We start from the raw sequence: 18829 nt of genomic DNA, 5'->3' as shown, positions 1-18829 counted from the left end.
GCCTTCCTCTTCCTCTGCTACCACCAGCTGGTACCGCATCGAATACTTTCAAAGCCGGAGCGTTTGTATCCATTCGGACGACATGACCCAGCCAACGAAGCCGCTGGATCTTTATTCGCTGCGCTATGTCTATGTCGTCGTAAAGCTCATACAGCTCATCGTTCCATCGTCTACGATATTCGCCGTTGCCAACGTGCAAAGGTCCAAAAATCTTACGCAGAATCTCTCAATTTCTCTCGAACACTCCAAGCGTCGCTTCATCGGATGTTGTCATCGTCCAAGCTTCTGCGCCATACGTTAGGACGGGCATGATGAGAGTCTTGTAGAGTGTTAGTTTTGTTCGTCGAGAGAGGACTTTACTGCTCAATTGCCTACTTAGTCCAAAGTAGCACTTGTTGGTAAGAGAGATTCTACGTTGGATTTCAAGGCTGACATTGTTATCGGTGTTAATGCTGGTTCCTAAATAGACGAAGTCTTTTACAACCTCAAAATTATAACTGTCAACAGTGACGTGGGTGCCGATACGCGAGTGCGCCGACTGTTTGTTTGAAGACAGGAGGTACTTCGTTTTGTCCTCGTTCACCACCAAACCCATTCGCTTTGCCTCTTTATCCAGTTTGGAGAAGGCAGAACTAACAGCGCGGTTGTTAAGGCCGATGATGTCAATATCATCGGCATACGCCAGCAATTGTACGCTCTTATAAAAAATTGTGCCTGAGCGATTAAGTTCTGCGGCTCGTACGATGCTCTCCAACATCAGGTTAAAGAAGTCACACGACAGCGAGTCACCCTGTCTGAAACCTCGTTTGGTATCAAACGGCTCGGAGAGGTCCTTCCCAATTCTGACGGCGCTGCTGGTGTTGAGCAACGTCATCTTACATAGCCGTATTAGTTTTGCGGGGATACCAAATTCAGACATAGCGGCATACAGGTAACTCCTTTCCGTACTGTCGAATGCAGCTTTGAAGTCGACGAAAAGATGGTGTGTGTCGATTCTCCTTTCATGGGTCTTTCCCAAGATTTGGCGTATTGAGAATATTTGGTTGATGGTAGACTTTCCAGGTCTGAAGCCACACTGATAAGGTCCAATCAGTTGGTTGACGGTGGGCTTCAGCCTTTTACACAATACGCTCGCTAGAACCTTATAGGCGATATTTAGAAGACTAATCCCGCGGTAATTGGCACAAATTGCCGGACCCCCCTTCTTATGGATTGGGCAGAGCACACTTAATTTCCAATCGGCAGGCATGCTTTCATCTGACCATATTTTGCATAGGAGCTGATGCATGGCCTTACCAGCTCCTCGCCGCCATGTTTTAATAGCTCAGCCGGCAGTCCGTCGGCGCCCGCGGCTTTGTTGTTCTTTAGCCGCGTTATCGCTATTCTCACCTCGTCATGATCAGGTAGCGTAACGACAATTCCGTCGTCAACGATTGGGGTATCGGGATCTTCACATTCTCTGTGACATGCGCAGCTATCACTGTTTAACAGTTCGAGAAGTGTTCCCTCCATAATTTAAGGGTGCTCTGTACGTCAGTCACCAGTTCGCAGTCTTTGTTCTTGCAGGAAAACGCCCCGGTCTTAAAACCTTCTGTAAGCCGCCGAACTTTCTGGTAGAATTTTCGAGCGTTGTTCCTATTGGCCAGCATCTCAAGCTCCTCGCACTCACGTATTTCGGCCTCTCGTTTCTTCTTTCGGATAATACGTCTCGCTTCCTTTTTCAGCTCTCTGTAGCGGTCTCACATGGCTCGCGTTGCGCCCGATCGCAGCGTGGCTCTATAGGCGGCATCCTTTCTTTCTGCGGCAGCAAGACATTCCTCGTCGTACCAATTGTTTTTTCGGGCTCGCCGGAATCCGATTTCTTCTTCGGCGGCGGTACGTAGAGAACGAGAAATGATACTCCATTGTGGATGCCGGTTTGTTGGGCAGTACTCTCTGAGAGCAGGAGTGAGAGTCGAGTGGCGAATCTTCTGGCTGTCTGTTGTGATTGCAGCTTTTCGATGTCGAACATTCTTTGCGTAGGTAGATGCACGTTTTTTGCTGCACAGAGGCGTGTGCGCAGTTTGGCTGCAACAAGGTAATGATCCGAGTCGATGTTGGGCCCTCGGATCGTACGTACATCTAATACACTAGAAACGTGTCTTCCATCTATCACAACATGATCGATCTGGTTTCGCGTTTTTCGATCAGGCGACAGCCAGGTAGCTTGGTGGATTTTTTTGTGCTGGAATCTGGTGCTGCAGACTACCATGTTTCGGGCCCCGGCGAAGTCGATCAGCCTCTGTCCGTTACCGGATGTTTCGTTGTGCAGGCTGAATTTTCCGACTGTTGGACCAAAAATTCCCTCCTTGCCCACCCTGGCGTTGAAGTCGCCAAGCACGATTTTTATGTCGTGGCGGGGGCAGCGCTCATAGGAACGTTCCAAGCGCTCATAGAAGGAATCTTTGGTCGCATCGTCCTTCTCTTCCGTCGGGGCGTGGGCGCAAATTAGCGAGATGTTAAAAAATCGCGCTTTGATGCGGATTATTGCGAGACGCTCGTCCACCGGAGTGAACGACAGTACTTGGCGACGAAGTCTCTCTCCCACAACAAATCCGACACCGAATTTGCGCTCCTTTACATGGCAGCTGTAGTAGACGTCGCAAGGTCCTATGGTTTTCTTACCTTGCCCCGTCCATCGCATCTCTTGGATGGCAGTGATGTCAGCCTTTACTCCCACGAGGACATCAACCAGCCGGGCAGAGGCACCTTCCCCATTAAGGGACCGGACATTCCAGGTGCATGCCCTCAAATCATATTCCTTATTTCGTTTGCAGGGGTCGTCATCAGTAAAGGCAGTTCTCATCCGAGGCTTTGTAATTCTTTTCATTGGGGGGGATTTTTAAGTGGCGGGTCCCAAACCCAGCGCACAACCAGATATCCTGGAATGCTTCGCCTTCTCACGTTAGCTCACTCCCGAACGGGTGTAACTTTCCCCACTTGCGTGGACTTCTACACATGGAACCATCCTCCTTGGCTTTTTTGCTGGTCGTCTGCAAATTCGTATAATTCCATTTTCGTATAAACGTCGTCGTAACGTTCTTTCCGAAATATTTACTCCAGATTCCTGAACCTCTCTTAAAATCATCTGACTTGAAGCATTTCTGTTCCAGGGAACTGTTTGGACGATTTTGCGATCCTACCTGGTTGAGGTGATGCGTTTTCGGGGACAATTTTGGCGATAGTTTGAAGTAACTGCTAAAACGTTGTTGGTATTTTTCTATTTTTTGGCAATATTTACCATAGACGCCTTGGATATTCCAACGGTTCTTGCTATGTCTGCATAAATCAGGTTCTTGGCTTTCAGAAGAACTGCAATTTGTTGCTTTTGTCCCGATGTCAAATCCGACTTTCCGGCAATTTTCTAAAAAAACTGGTTAAATTAAAAAAAAAAAAAAAAGATAATCAACGTGACAAATTCAAAAGATATGTATATTTTGTACTTACTGTTACTAGGAGTTAGAGGATCTGATATATATTAACACACACACCCACTGTCAAAATTATTCAAACAGCACTAAATTTGGTTTCAAAAAGCTGTATGTAATGTAATTAAAAATATTATTCTAAGAAAAATACACAAAATTTATTTTTTACTTAAAACTAATATAAACTTAACAAAACTTTACTTCAAGAATGAAATATTAACGAAAATCATACGATTCCTCATACTTTCAGGGGACAGAATTATTCATACAAAGTATGAGTTTTAAATTTTAACTGATTTAATTTTTCTAACAAAGCAACCTATGTATGCTTTCGAATAAGTCCCGTTGTGAATAAGAGCATTCGAAACTCAACTTATTTTGGCATTTCAAGTCTTGCTTTGGCGTTATATTAGTACATCATGGGTCGGAGCCAAGAAAACACAACTGAAGCTGAAAGGAAAATAATTTTGCATATGCATAATGAGGGCAAATCATGTGCAGAAATCGGTCAAACGTTGAATCGAAGTCGTTTTTCTATTTATAGCATAATAAAACGTTTTAAAGGGGAAACAAATCAGCAGAGGCGACCTCATATTGGAAGACCTCGCAAATTGACCCGCAGTGATGAAGGCCATATAATAAGACAAATAAAAGAGAATCCACAAATTACAACAACGCAAATAGTAGCAAAAGTTTTTGAAAAGATTAATAAAAAAGTGCATCCGAAAACAGTTCGCAAGGTCTTGAGACGTGCCGGGTATAGCTTGCAAAGGGCTCGAAGGGAAGCACTCATCAGCAAAGTCAATGAAAATAAAAGGATAGAGTTCACAAAGGAACATAAAAATAAGCCAAGTAACGCAATTTTTAGCGACATTTTACAATCGGATGGACGGAGTCGAGTCTGGAGAAAATCCAATAGCGAATTCGATAAAAGCGATACAGTAAGTACAGTCAGAATCATGGTGGAGGTGTTGTAATGGTATGGGGATGCATGTCGACGGCAGACGTGGGTAATCTCGTATTTATTGTTGGTATTATGGATAAATCACTTTACTTTAATATTTTAAAAGAAAACTTGCATGAAAGTGCGTAAAAACTGTGTGCTGGAAATATATTTTATTTCCAACAAGACTATGATCCCAAGCATACTGCCCACGATGTGCGTAGGATCTTTCTCCATGTGCCTCACATTCTTCCCACACCACCTAAGTCTCCAGACTTGAATGCCATCGAACATTTGTCGGATGAACTCGGTAGGCGTGTCGCTAAAATAAACGTAACTAGCAAAACCCAACTAAAGGCGCTACTCCAACAGAAATGACGCAATTTGAGTCCAAATGTGACTTAAAAAATAAGTTAACTCTATGCCAAATAGACTTGATGAAGTCATCAGGCAAAAAGAAATGCCTACTAAATATTAAAACTTCATTGAACTTAGTATTTTATTTGTGAAATTGAATTGTGTGAATAATTTAGAAGAGGTTTAGAATTTAAATTTGAAGAATTCTGTGATTTTTGTTAATTTTTCATTCATGGAGTAAAGTTTTATTAAGTTTATGTTGGTTTTAAATACATAATAAATTTGTGTAAATTTCTTAGCATAACATTTTTAATTACATAAATTTTTTCTCAAGATACAGCTTATCGTTTGAAAAATTAGTTGCTGTGCGAATAATTTTGTGCGTGTGTGTGCATATTTCTATAAAGGTTAACACAAATATTATTATTTATTCAATGAAATTTTGCAGTCGACAGGGCCGGCGAAAGATATGTTGTTGGTATAGGGTGCCCAATACTCGGAATCTTGAAACAAAGATCAATTTTTATCTGAATAACAATAAAATTAATGAAAACCAAAACAAACTATAACATTTTCTCAAAATTTTACATTTCAAATGTCCGTCCATGTGAATTAACCTAGCTAAAAGCGCCACCTTTGTTGAACAAGCGTAAATTCTCATGCCTCTCTGTTTCCCTGTATGCGTATATCAGCTATTCGTTATTATTGTCATTTCATATACGTATTCGTGGTCACCACGAATTGCATTGCCGGTAAAATCCTTTGAAATTGAGTGCTACTCGTGCACCGGAAAATCCGATAAAATGGATAAATATAGGGTGGGCCATGTAAAATTTGCTTTTTGAATCGGCTATAAAAAAAAAACTAATCAATATTTTTTCAAACTTTTTTTTTTATTTTGAAGATTGAACATTCATTTATGAATAAGAAATAATATCGTTCAAGTGACTGCCACGACTGGCTTTACAGTAGACCATTCGATAAACCCAATTTTTAAGCACATTTTCGATTGTTTGGGCTCCAATTTCATGAATGGCAACTTCGATTTCGTGTTTTAAAGCATCAATCGTCTCTGGATGGTTCGCATAGCATTTGTCCTTAACGGCTCCCCTCAAAAAATAGTCCAACGGGCTTAAATCGCAGCTCCGAGGCGGCCAATTGATATCGAAATTTCGGCTGATTATTCGGTTTTCAAAAACGGTAGCCAAAAGTTCGATTGTAACTTTAGCAGTGTGACAAATTGCACCGTCCTGTTGAAACCAAATGTCGTCCATGTCATCCTCTTCAATTTTTGGAAACAACTCGTTGAGCATGTCACGGTAATGCCCGCCAGACCAAAAACCGCACAAAACAGTAACTCGTTGTGGATGCATTTGCTTCTCTACAGTAACGTGTGGATTTTCTGAGCTCCAAATCCGACAATTTTGCTTATTGACGTAGCCACTGATGTGAAAATCAGAAAAGAAGAAGAATACTCACCACTTTGGAAATATAGCGTCCCATTTCGTAAATGTCAAACTTTTCAGTAAATTATGACACATTTGACATGTCATTTGTGTTACCATTCTCGAAAATAATCCCAATTTTTCGCAATCAAATAAAAATTCGGCATCACCGAGTGAAAGTGCCAACAAAGCAGACTTCAATCAAGAGAAAAATGTTAAATAGGATCATAAGATTCGTAAGTAGGCGTGATTATGCATAATTGCTATTCTAAAAATTAAAGGATATTGCTGATTTTTTCCGCGAAAATGAATATTTAAAATTTATACAGTTACTAATGGCTATACCTGGCTCTTCCTGTACGAACGACAGATCTTTTTCAGTTCTCCGAAGATTGAAGAATTATCAAATCGGTTGAACGATGTAGCTAATCAAACCCCGTATTCAGATCTCTCTGACACTTTGGATGTTAAAACATTGTTGAATGAATTTATCTCGAAAAATCCTCAACGATCAGCTTTGTTTGCCATGAAGTAGATAAATCGTTGAATATTGTAGATCTTTTTGTTGTAAGATTTAATTAATATTATTTGGAAAATAAAACCATATCGTTTGTGTGATTTCTTATTGCTTGCAAATTTCTTTAAAAAATATGAGATACTTTTTTAATTAGAACGAATAAGGGTACAGTTCGCTAGCCCAATACTCGGAATTTTCTCTCTTCCGCCGGCCCTGGCAGTTGATATTCCAAATTTTGTGCAGAGAACGTTAATGTATAGAGCAGACTCACCGGCCATAGATGACTAGATGTGAAACTCTTTTTCTCGTGAGAGCGCTGAAAAATGTGCATTTTTTATAACATTTTCCAATATTGCCACACCGGTAGAAACATGAATTGGGTATTTTCGAACCAAAGGTCTGGAATTTTTAGTTTCCACACCACCATTGAGGTTAGTATTTAGTGTGCGGTTGCCCAATAGCCTTATATTACTCGTAAACACCTACATATACTAAAAATAAGCACAATCCGTATTCTTTTATCTTCGATCTCGTTAATGGACTAATTGACTGCCCGTTTCTTCTAGAAAGAATACATTATAATGTTCCTTGCAGGAACTTTCGCAGTGTCAAAATTTTTCATGTTGGCGTTAGGAGGACATTATATAGTTCCAAAGTGCCTCTTGTTAGAATGCTGTCTGACATTAACTATCTCGCCTCCCTTTTGGATCTAGACTTTTCCAGGGTGAAACATGTATTTAAATCCAAATTAAAAAATTTTTTCCTTGTAAGAATTCTAAATAATTACCGAGTATATTTTGTTAATTTAGTTTTCTAAGCTCTGATTTTCTTAATTATTTCTATTTATATATAATATAAATACTCTTAGTTCTATGTAGTCTGTAAGAAACTTTGTATTTTCTTGTCTTACTAAAATGACTAATCCTCCTCTTTAAGTTATAAGAAAGTTTATATTTTTCTTTTACTCATTACAATTGAAGCTAGTTAATTATAAGTTTAATTTTACTTTGATTAATGATTTAGCATTAATCTGTTTTCATAGTCTGCAAGAAATACTGTATTTTTTAGACTATTAATTGAATTAAATAAATAAATAAATATGTACATAAATAAGAAAAAAATTTAAAAATGTATATGTAAATGAAATTATTTAAAACTGAAATACAAAAGTAAATTAATAATAATAAAGTAATGAACGCGAAAAACATAAGTTATAATTAAAAACATGACTTATTGCGATTTTTTAATATAACACAGAAATTGGGTAACAAAAAAAAAATTCTCAAACAACGAACAGAATAAGTTAAAGCAGATTACCTTTAATTTTTGTAAAATATCTCAAACACAAATTCAGTACCCTTACCTACGCTTTTCAACCATAGAATATTTACGTATATACAAATTTACATAAACCAACACACAGTTTTCAATAAAATTACATTATGTACATAAGAATAATTAAAAGTAGAAGTCGAAAAGGCTATAACGAGCTTTGGATTCTACAAACTCACTAAATTCAAATTATTACATTTCAATTGAATTAATTTTAAGACAATTAATTATAAACATTTCAACACGTCATTTCTTCATTAAGCAAAAACGAACTGTTTTCGTCTGTTATTTTCGGCGCGTTTCTTCTGGCAGTCTGCCATTTCGCCTATCAGCTGTTCAAAATCCCATAATGTGTGAGTGCTGCCAAGTTTTTAAACGTCCTCATGGGCGCGCTCTCTCTCAAAATGAAGAAGTTTCACATCTTATTATCTATGTCACCGGCTACGAATAGTGTAAATTGTCTAAAATGAAGAAAAACCGCGCAGACTTTTTCCCCTCGCTCAACTCTACAGCGGAGAAGTTCTTAACAGAGCTGATTACAGTGAATTCTGTATAAGCAGAGAATGTTAATGCAATGAGAAGGAGCAAATGTTAAATGAGCTTTTTTCGAGTACTAATTTGTAGATTCATACTAAGGTAATTTCAAATTCAACTTTTCTCACTAGTGGGGAATTGCAGATATTTACCACGCGAGTGACGCGAGTGGAGGGTTTCTATATTTACTTACTACGCTAGGACAGGAATTCAGTTTTTTTCTGCGTTTACCAAACTACTGAGGAATTTCATAAGATTTTTAGGCACACTACTAAGGAAATCGACTTATTTCATGCCCACAGCGAAGCGAATAAATTTGCGATTAAGAAAGCCGCGCGGCAGTTATTTGTGGTGCAGAAACTAAAGTCGGCGGAGTTATTCGTTTTGTTTTTTGGCACGTATTTAATTCAGGTTCAAGTCCTGAAGTCATATTTTTTTTTCTTGCACATTTTTTTTTACAATTCAAACCAGGAAAGTTTGGTAAATATTTTGAGTTTATTTTAATTAAAATTTCTTTAAAATACTGTTTTTTTGTATTTCATAAATGGAAATTTCTTTTCGGTATAAAATAGTTCATACTGGATATGACCTGATTTTTATATAAATCAATCAAAACAGAAAATATGTACATATGTCTTTAATCTCTTTCATCAAATCCAAATTATATTGATGAGAAAATATCATTCTAATATCTGTCCAGAAAGCCAAACACGCATACACACATACATATGCATATAATTACGCACACAAACTTTCAACTAACGCAGAATATGTGCATATAAAACTGCGAATCGAATAAATGAGTGATTTAGAAAAGTTCATTAGTAATTATAGATTAGCGCAATCGTGAAAGACGTTTTGTGTATGCGGTACATAGTCTCATGTTTGACTCAGGTTCAAGTCCTGTACACGCTTTTCTTTGTTCGATATTTTTATTTAATTTTTTGTATTTGGTTTAATTAGAATTGATTTAAAATAGTGTATTCAGGTTTTTCTAATACAGTACTATCTCGATAATCCAGACACGCGGTAGTCCGGTCACATCTATAATCCGGACAACTGCATAATTCGGACAGTTTAACATTTTTTACTCTATAATCCGGACATTTTTCAAATTTGCTTCGCAATATGTACATACATATGTATTTTAATTTTTAGTTTGCTTTGTGATTTTTTCGTAAAATAGCGGTACTTTAACAACAATATATGTATACGAAATGCAACAGCATAAATCACGCCTTGTGTTTATTCTTTAGTGACGAACTGAATTGAGTGGACATTACTATTATGAGCAGTGGAAAATTTAATAAAAGGGCTCATAAAACCCTTACTCTTCAGAAAAAATGTGAAATTTTAGATCTCCTTGATAAAGGAAAATCATTAAGATGGTTTGAAACAGAATTTGGTGTCAACAAATCTACTGTTTTTGACATAAAAAAGAAACGTGATGCCATTAGAAAATTCGCGACTAAATGTGAAATGAAATAGTACATACTAAATAAAAAAAATGTTTGATTATGTACAGATGTACATATTATTATGTAAGTATGATTGTACTGTATTTAATAAAACTATTTATGTACATACATATGTATATCTGAATTGCGTTATGTTCATTTCAAAAAAACAACGTTTAGTTGAAAAACAAAAATCATCTATAATCCGGGCACCCCCATAATCCGGACGACCCCTAACATTAAGGGTGTCCGGATTATCGAGATAGTACTGTACCTGTTATTTAGAAATTTATTTCCTATATAACATTTTTCATACTTCTTTTGAATTGATTTATATGTAAAACAGCCATAAAGGCAATCATATGAATATGCATTCCTATATTTAATCTCTTCAGTCAAATCTGAACTACTTACATACACATATTGATGAGAAAATATTCTAATATCCATGGATGCATCCAGAAAGCCTAACGCGCATACACGCATATGTATACAAATACATATATACAAACCTTCAACGAACGCAAAATGTATGCATATAAAAAACAGCAACTGCGACCGTCTTCTTGTCCGTCAGTGAAAAGATGGGATATGTATACCCTATGAGCAAAAATAGCCGGGAAGGTGATGTTGACTGTTTTCTTCGATTGCCAAGGCATAGTGCACCATGAGTACCTTCCATCGGGCCGGACAGTCAATAGAGAATATTATTCATCCGTTTTGAAGCCTTTGAGAGATGCTGTATGTTGCAAACGGCCGGAAATGTGAGCAAACAATTCTTGGATTTTGCGTGATGATAACGCGCCATCGCACCGATCAAAAAGATCAAAGAGAATACGACGAAGGAGCTGAAGGCCATGTCGGCCTGCCGGGGGTGTTTGGAGGACTGGGTTAAACGTTGGCACATGTGTGTTGCTTCAGACGGGTCATATTTTGAAGGAGATAATATAAATTTGTCTGAAATTGAACTCTGTTTTGTTTAATTTAAACATTCCCGGTACTTTTTTGATCATAGGGTACATATGTATGTATATGCGGCTTTGCGGATAGAAATGTGTGATTCGCTGGAATTGTTCAAGGAATCTAAGTCGCATTAACTCGCGACTGTCGAACAGTTAGAAGACATATTTACATACATATAAGGGTGCATACATACATACGGAGCCGCGGCCACTCGACATGACAAAAATTCAAGATTTATCAAATATTGGCAAATAATTCCACGCGAAATATTCCAATATTGACTATTTTCGAATGGTCGCGAAAATTGGCATATGGGCGGCTTGTTTTATGAATGAATTTGAAATATGAGCTCGAACTTATGAATGAACTTTTTGTTTTTGTTCTAAATTGTTCAGCGCCGTCGCTGATAGAATCATGGCCGCTGCGACTGCGTCTACGAATTTATTTTGTTTTTGTAGTTGCTAGGCTTAGATTTTAGCTTCGGGCGACATGCGCATGGAGGTATGTGTTTTTGTTGTGTTCTAGAACATTTTAGAATGTTTGGTGGCAAAGCGGCCATGGCGTTGCGCTTGCTGTTGCTTTTGCGTCTATCAAAGTATTGTGTTTTTATAAGTATAATATTAGGAATATCGACTGGTGAAAGACAGAAGTACACGGAAGCAAGAAGGGAGCGCTGTGCTCGCGCATATATGTATGCTTGAATGTATGAACGTGCATGGATGTAGTAACATATGAATACAATTATTTTGTAGGAAGTTTAGAAGGCAAGTAGGTATATATGTATGTATGTATATATGCTAGGACATAAAGTGGGTATATATACATACATAGAGCAGAATTGTTTTTGCACTTGTTAGAAAGAAACTCTTTCACTAGTGCGTATGTGTATTTGATTTCTTGTAAGAATGTGATGTGCTGTGACATGTGTACATACATAAGTCAAGGTTATTTGGGCATACTTGCATATGTGATATGATGTTCTTGCGCTTGTGCATTATTGTTGTACATATACAAATGTACATACATACATATGTATGTAAATGCTGTCGAATACATAAACTATAAATTGACATACAATATAAAATAAGTGTTGATTTATCTTAAACCGTTCTTTTTTTCTGAATGCAAATACCTCCTATTGACATGTACATACATATTATGTACTTATGTATATTATCATATACCATCATTTATTTACATATAAAATATACGTTCATTTTTGAATGTATGTAATGAAAAACTTCATGAATTACTTTCAGAACTTTATTAAAATTTATTCGCGTCGCGCGCATGCACAAAACCTTTTGTTCACAACGCAGGCGCAGAAATAAACGCTCTGCGTATTTATCCTCCCCACGTGACTCGCCATCAATTCTCGGTGTAAATTTTTTTTTTTTTTCGTTTTTAAATTTTTTTTTTTAATGTAATCGTAAAAAAATTTGTAATAAATTTTATGTATCCGCTTATCATTTCAAAAGTAACAAAATGGTAAAAAAATAAGCAGTAGAAGAAATAAACGCACCGCCTATTTTTCGTCGCCATATGTTAGACTCGAGTTCAATTCCCGGCGCAAACTTTTTTTTATAAATTTTTTTTTTTAAATCGTTTTTTTTTTAATGTAATTTCAAAAATACGAAAATAGTAAAAATTTAATTGGTTCAATGTCGAGGTGAGAAATGTGTTGTGTATTGAGGTGAAAGATGTGTGGTGTTTCTAATTTTTGTTTGGGCAAAAGTCAGTGAGGTGTCTATAAACTCGGTGTGCTAAATTCCCTTACTTCAAATCTTTCAAATCTCAATTGGACTAAAAAAAGCTCACAGTAACATTTGCACCTTCTCATTGCATTAACATTCTCTGATATAACTACATACTATTACTTGAGCTGCAGAGTGCTGTTAAGTTTATCAGTTACTCTGAAAAGAGCAATTCCGTGTGTATGTGTGTATGCGCATACTTGCATGCTCAGAATATTGCTGGATATTTGGCATCTCGTGCTTTATACGATGTATTCGCAACAATCACATGTGTTTGTGTGTATGTACATATATGCATAGTCCATGTTCGGGCTGTACAAATTTCTCAGCGGCTCGGGTCACATTTTCGTTCATGTTATTTCTTTTTCGGGCTTCAGTCTGTTTTGTCGGTTCAATGCATTAGTTTGTGTGTTATGCTGTGCGTCGCGGAATAATTTCTGTTTGAAGCAGACGGGTAAAAACGTTTGACAAAGTAGTTGCTATAACGATCAACATTTTGTGTAATGTGTGATGAAATGGTAAGTGAAAAGATAAATAAATTTGTTGATAAAATTAAATTTCAAGTTAGATATGCTGTTGTAGCTGCTGTATTAACCATTTTAAGGGCTTTACAAACGAATGATGGGGGAAAGGAAAAACAAAACAAAAGAGAGAGAAAAATTTAACAGCCTGTTAGTAAAGAGAATTGCTATAGTAAATTTGAATGTTGGAATGGATTGAGAGGGGACGAATGATAGGTCGTCGTAGGTGATTATACGATTATGAAAAGTTGTTGCTGTTTGTTAGAAAGAGTCAAGTGTATTATATGTTCGTGTAGGTAGCGAATGATTTTGGGATCGTTTGATCCGGTGCATCATCGAATAAGTGGTTTGTGTCTGAGTTACAGAAGACAAATTATGTTTACTTTTAACATATTACTGTAATTAGATTACCACAGTCAAACAAAAGATTAACTATCCTATAATTTGAGAAATTGAGATACTTCTTTGTGACATTGTGATTATTATAATTATTAGTATTGTTGTTTTTTTTTTCAATAAATGTAACGATAATAAATGAATAATTTTAAATATTTTTTTATAAATCAATTTTTTCTACTTCTTTCCTTTGCCAGCCTTCATTTTTGATTATTGTAGTCATTCGTCTACATTGCAATAACAATTTACAAAACAGTGTTGCTTGGAGAGCGCTAATTTGCTCGTTATGCTCAAAAATGGTGATAACCGAGTCTATGTAAACATACCATAATCATATTTGTTTTTGTTACAATGTGATTTCGTTAGATGGGAGATTCCACTTGTTGTTTTAGCTCGACAAAATATTAGTGTAGCGTCAAGGTAAGGTTAGGTTATGGTAGACCTCGCAGGTCCGTTGTGATACTACTGTGCGACACGGCAACCTTGTTTATTTACTTTCGTGAAACCATTTTGAGGCTCTTATGAAGCGTAGGATTGGTCTAATCGCCGCGCCAGATAGTTCTGTAAGAGAATTGAAAAAGTGTTTACCTAGAAAACCTGCTCTGATTTTAGCTAAGGCTGGACAATTGCAAAGGAAGTGCTCTACTGTTTCTTCCTCCTCCTTATCTCTACAGCTTCTACAATATTCATGGGAGAGTACTCATAGTCTCAAGGAATGCCTTCCAAATAGCCAGTGGCCGGTGACACAAGCCACGACCTTCGAGATATCTTCTCTTGAGAGGCTAAGCAATTCCTTTGTTCTTTTCTTGTTTATTTGCGGCCATAGTAGCCTGGCTGTTACGCATGTATCTTCTTCTTCCCATGACCATTGACCTCTTGGGTAATGTTGTTTTTTACTATTAATTTACTCGTGGCCAAAGGTATTCCAATGGTACTTTTATCACGGAACAGTTGAAGAGCAGCACCTTTTCTGGCTAGCTCATCAGTTTTACAGTTTCCCTCAGTGTGGCGACAAAATAATCGTTTATTTTTTTCTGCAGTACTGATCGATATCTCGTATTCTCTCCTCTCTCTCAATTCCGTTCAGGTATTTTTGATGTTAAAGAAAATGTCCATAATGTCGATAAAATCACAGAAATAATCGAAGTTGATCGGAATGTTATTAGTAGTAGCATCGCCCAGGAGCTAAGTCAGCTGCCGAGGGCCTTGTGACGTTGCAGCCGAATTTCCTTGCACATACTTTTTTTTCACCATAGCTAATGCTGAGAAGAGTGAACGACGTAAACGCAGTCCCCTGTCAGCTGTTACGATCAAACTGATGAGAAACCACATGTAAATGAAAAATTCCTTTCTTCCGTATCGTAGATTTTATTTCACGATATTTGGAAATTCCCGTAAAACCCTGTCAGCTGATTGCTCTCTCACTACACAGTGTTGCCAAGCAGTACATTTCGAAATCATTTACAAAATAAACTTAGAAAAATTATAATTTTTATTAAAATAACTTAAGAATATTGTTGAATAACACTGTGCGACAGTGATTTTATACTTTTATGGAGACCTAGTACAATTTGTAGGTATAGTAAAACTAAGAAAAATGCTATAGGAGAAATTTCCAATACACCCCCAAAATCTCGTTTTATGGCCATAAAACCGTTTTTCAGTAGGTTGATGTGAAGAATGACTCCTAACTTCGCCAATTTCCATCCGATTTCGAATTTGTTTTTTTAGTTCGAAAGAACAAAAACAAGCATTTTTGACAGTGTGTTGACAATTTTTCTGAAATGACAACTGACGAGACTGTAGATGGAAGTATTTGGAATTTTTTTATTTTTTCTCTATTTTTTCAACTTTGACATAATTTTTACGATATTAACCGATATTGAGGATTTTTTTTAGTACACTACTGTTATAGTAAATTTAATTTTGCGTCGAATGAGCTATATTTGACTGTAATTGAATCAAAATTAATAGAGTTGTGTGAGTTTTAAGATTTTTTTTTTTTTTTTTTTTACTAATTTGGTATGTTTTTTGTGCTCGTTAGGGGCTGCGGTAAGGGACTGCGTACGTCGTTCACTGTTATCAGCATAATGGCCAAACCTGGTAAATGCAAGGACGTATTCATCACTCCTTCAATTAGTCGTTATTCAGACAGCAAAGCAGCAGCATGAGCAAAGACTGTGTTGAGTTTTTTCGTATACCGCCAACACAATCTCAGTTGTTTTTGTTAAGACATCCCCTGATTTGTCAGCCCATCAGCTGATTCTCTCGAATTCGCTGAGAGCCGGTTAACGATCTGATATTGGCCAGACCCAAGAATGATACACTACGAGGTTTGGTATTTCTCTATGGGGTAAAAGAAAATTGTGAGGGGAACTTTGGTTGCCACGTTACTTGTGGATTCGGCAGCCGAATTATGCACGATCATTTTCACGTGTATTCATACACTCGTCCAATTCAAGTCGTTGTCCGGATAGCAACGAAGTGCGTTTGGTTAATTTTTTTTGTATATCACTAACACAATCACACACCAAAAAGGGTGTACGTGCCAATTGTACATATATATATATGTATATGTTTTTTCGTAAAGAACCCGTTTCGTGACCATCAGCCGATTCTTTCAAATTCGCTCAGAGCCGAATAAGGGTCTGTTAAAGAGCTCACCTTTGAAATCTTTTCACGATGTGGTAAGTGAATGAACGAGCCTTACTTTGAGAAATATACGCTTGCCTTTATGAATGAAATCAAGGATGATAGATTTACAAGGTTTGCTTGATAGCTATGCTGAGAAAAAAAAAACGAACTTGTGAAGGGAACTTTGGCTGTCACGTCACTTGGGAGAGGCGAATGAAATGAAAAGAAAATGCACAACAAAAAGTGTAAAGTGTGGTATTGCAACAAAACAAAAAACAAATATGGTGAACGAATTGTGAAATTATGAAAAGTTGTTTGTTTTAAATTAAATTTAGGGATTTGAAAAAAAAGAAAGAAAAAGCTGTATTTGAGTTACACCATTGAGTAAATAATAATATAGGGTCGCAATCACTAAATTTTTGGTAAATGGAAACGGGCATATTGATGCGGTCGGTAGGGAAAAAAGAAGAGGAAGGGCAACGCGATGCGCAGTAGACGAGCAACGATGTCTTTGTTCGTATACACAAAAAAATGCAACACGAAGCAAGTGCGTTGTTGATTTGTCTTTGCCTAATAGTGCCCACACTCACGGACGTTACCGTAGTCCCTGTCTGATGGTCGTGAGATAGACACAATTGAGCCCGTAGAAAACAGCTGCTTTCGTTTGGTTACATATTTACACAATACATCGGTTTGCGTGGGTTTGTGTTTAGTTAATATATATCGACAAAATTTTGCCATTCATAATTTTGCATACAGACATTTGTGTTAAATCGAAAAAATGTAAAATTGAAAAATGGCGCACTTTTGAAAAAAAAGTTCGTATAATCGGGGGTTTTTCACTAGTTTTTGAAGTGAAAACTTCTTTAGAATCGTTGGGAGGGATTTGAGACTCGATGAAACGAAAAAGCAACACTCTTGGCTACGAAGCGTTATATGTTGATATACGTATATGTGTGTGGCTGCGTACTGCTGAGCCACGCTAGTATAGTGAATATTGTAGTATGTATACTACACTGCCTATTACTTGCTTTGGTGTTTAGTTCAAGCGTCATACGTATGTATGTTTGTATGTATGGTAGTACGTATGTGTGCGCGCCTGCGTATTACGGAGCCACAGTGAGCGAGAAGGCATTATGTAAACCTATACTACACTACCTAATACTTGCTTAAACCAAGCGTCCTACGAATGTTTGTGTGTAAGTTAGTACGTCTGGGTAATATACGCGTTACGACGCTCATAATAGCAACCGCGTGTGCTGTATTGCGTCCGTATTTTTATATTCGTAAATATTTTCATTTTTAAATATTTACCGCAATTATGCCGAAAAATAATTCAGAAAAGTGTCGTGAATATCGACAGAAAAATAAGCCACTCGTATCATTTGTTGAAATTGAAAACATTGAGGATGAATAATAATAAAATGAAGAAAATAAAATATGAACTTTATAGCAATATTATAATGAACCTATAATTATCTCGCTCGTAATGCTGCTTTCGTCTCATTCTCTCTCAGTTTGTTTTCCGGAAGGTTTCACTTCTATCGCGTCTAACCGTTAGACTGGTATTTTTTTTTTTAGTTTAAAAAATAGGAAATTATTTAAATAAAATTATGATTCTAGTTCCGACCATAGCAATACATGTTGTGAACAATATATCCAAATTTCAAGTGATTCGGTTGAATAGCTTTTTTGTTTTCATCCCCGCCGTCTCGAAGTCGTTTCGAGATCAATGAGTTTAAAGTTTGAGGTACATAAGCGCGCGGACCGCTCTCTACATAGTTACTGGGCTGTAGAAGCTATAATATTGGGAACTTCCGCATGAAAATTTCACAATATATTCCAAAGATACTATACTTTCGAAATATCGAAAAACCAAAAAATAGATTTTTTGAAATTTCTAGACCACCAGGTCCCCTTAATGATAATGAAATGAAACTTACTTTTTTCCAATATTCCGCGTCGAAGTCTCTGTGAAGTTGTGCCCAAAGTTTCCGCCGATTTCGCATACACGGTGTCAGTTTTGGCTTTTTTGCTGGTCGTCTGCAAATTCGTATAATTCCATTTTCGTATAAACGCCGTCGTAACGTTCTTTCCGAAATATTTACTCCAGATTCCTGAACCTCTCTTAAAATCATCTGACTTGAAGCATTTCTGTTCCAGGGAACTGTTTGGACGATTTTGCGATCCTGCCTGGTTGAGGTGATGCGTTTTTGGCGATAGTTTGAAGTAACCGCTAAAACGTTGTTGAGTATTTTTCTATTTTTTGGCAATATTTACCATAGACGCCTTGGATATTTCAACGGTTCTTGCTATGTCTGCATAAATCAGGTTCTTGGCTTTCAAAAGAACTGCAATTTGTTGCTTTTGTCCCGATGTCAAATCCGAGTTTCGGCCAATTTTCTAAAAAAACTGGTTAAATTAAAAAGAAAAAGGATAATCAACGTGACAAATTCAAAAGATATGTATATTTTGTACTTACTGTTACTAGGAGTTAGAGGATCTGATA

At 37.0% G+C, this 18829-nt stretch overlaps 1 protein-coding gene across 9 annotated transcripts in view; it reads left to right on the top strand.

Annotated features, from left to right (window-relative positions):
- The window catches only part of LOC128857269 (uncharacterized), a 112448-nt gene that overhangs the window by 48686 nt on the left and 44933 nt on the right, over positions 1–18829 (top strand). For 2 of the 9 annotated variants that reach the window (XM_054092952.1, XM_054092951.1), the window contains exon 2: positions 3718–4408. The exons of 3 other annotated variants lie outside the window; for them this stretch is intronic. In XM_054092952.1, the coding sequence (XP_053948927.1) occupies positions 3887–4408 (522 nt within the window). In that variant the 5' untranslated portion in view covers positions 3718–3886. Of the gene's footprint in view, positions 1–3717; positions 4409–13145; positions 13288–18829 lie in introns of those variants that run through there. 4 more of the 9 variants (XM_054092950.1, XM_054092947.1, XM_054092949.1 and 1 more) reach the window with 3 other exon arrangements.

Source organism: Anastrepha ludens, chromosome 3, assembly GCF_028408465.1.
Source record: "Anastrepha ludens isolate Willacy chromosome 3, idAnaLude1.1, whole genome shotgun sequence".
Lineage (NCBI taxonomy): Eukaryota > Metazoa > Arthropoda > Insecta > Diptera > Tephritidae > Anastrepha > Anastrepha ludens.
This window is presented reverse-complemented; position numbering and strand designations above follow the sequence as displayed.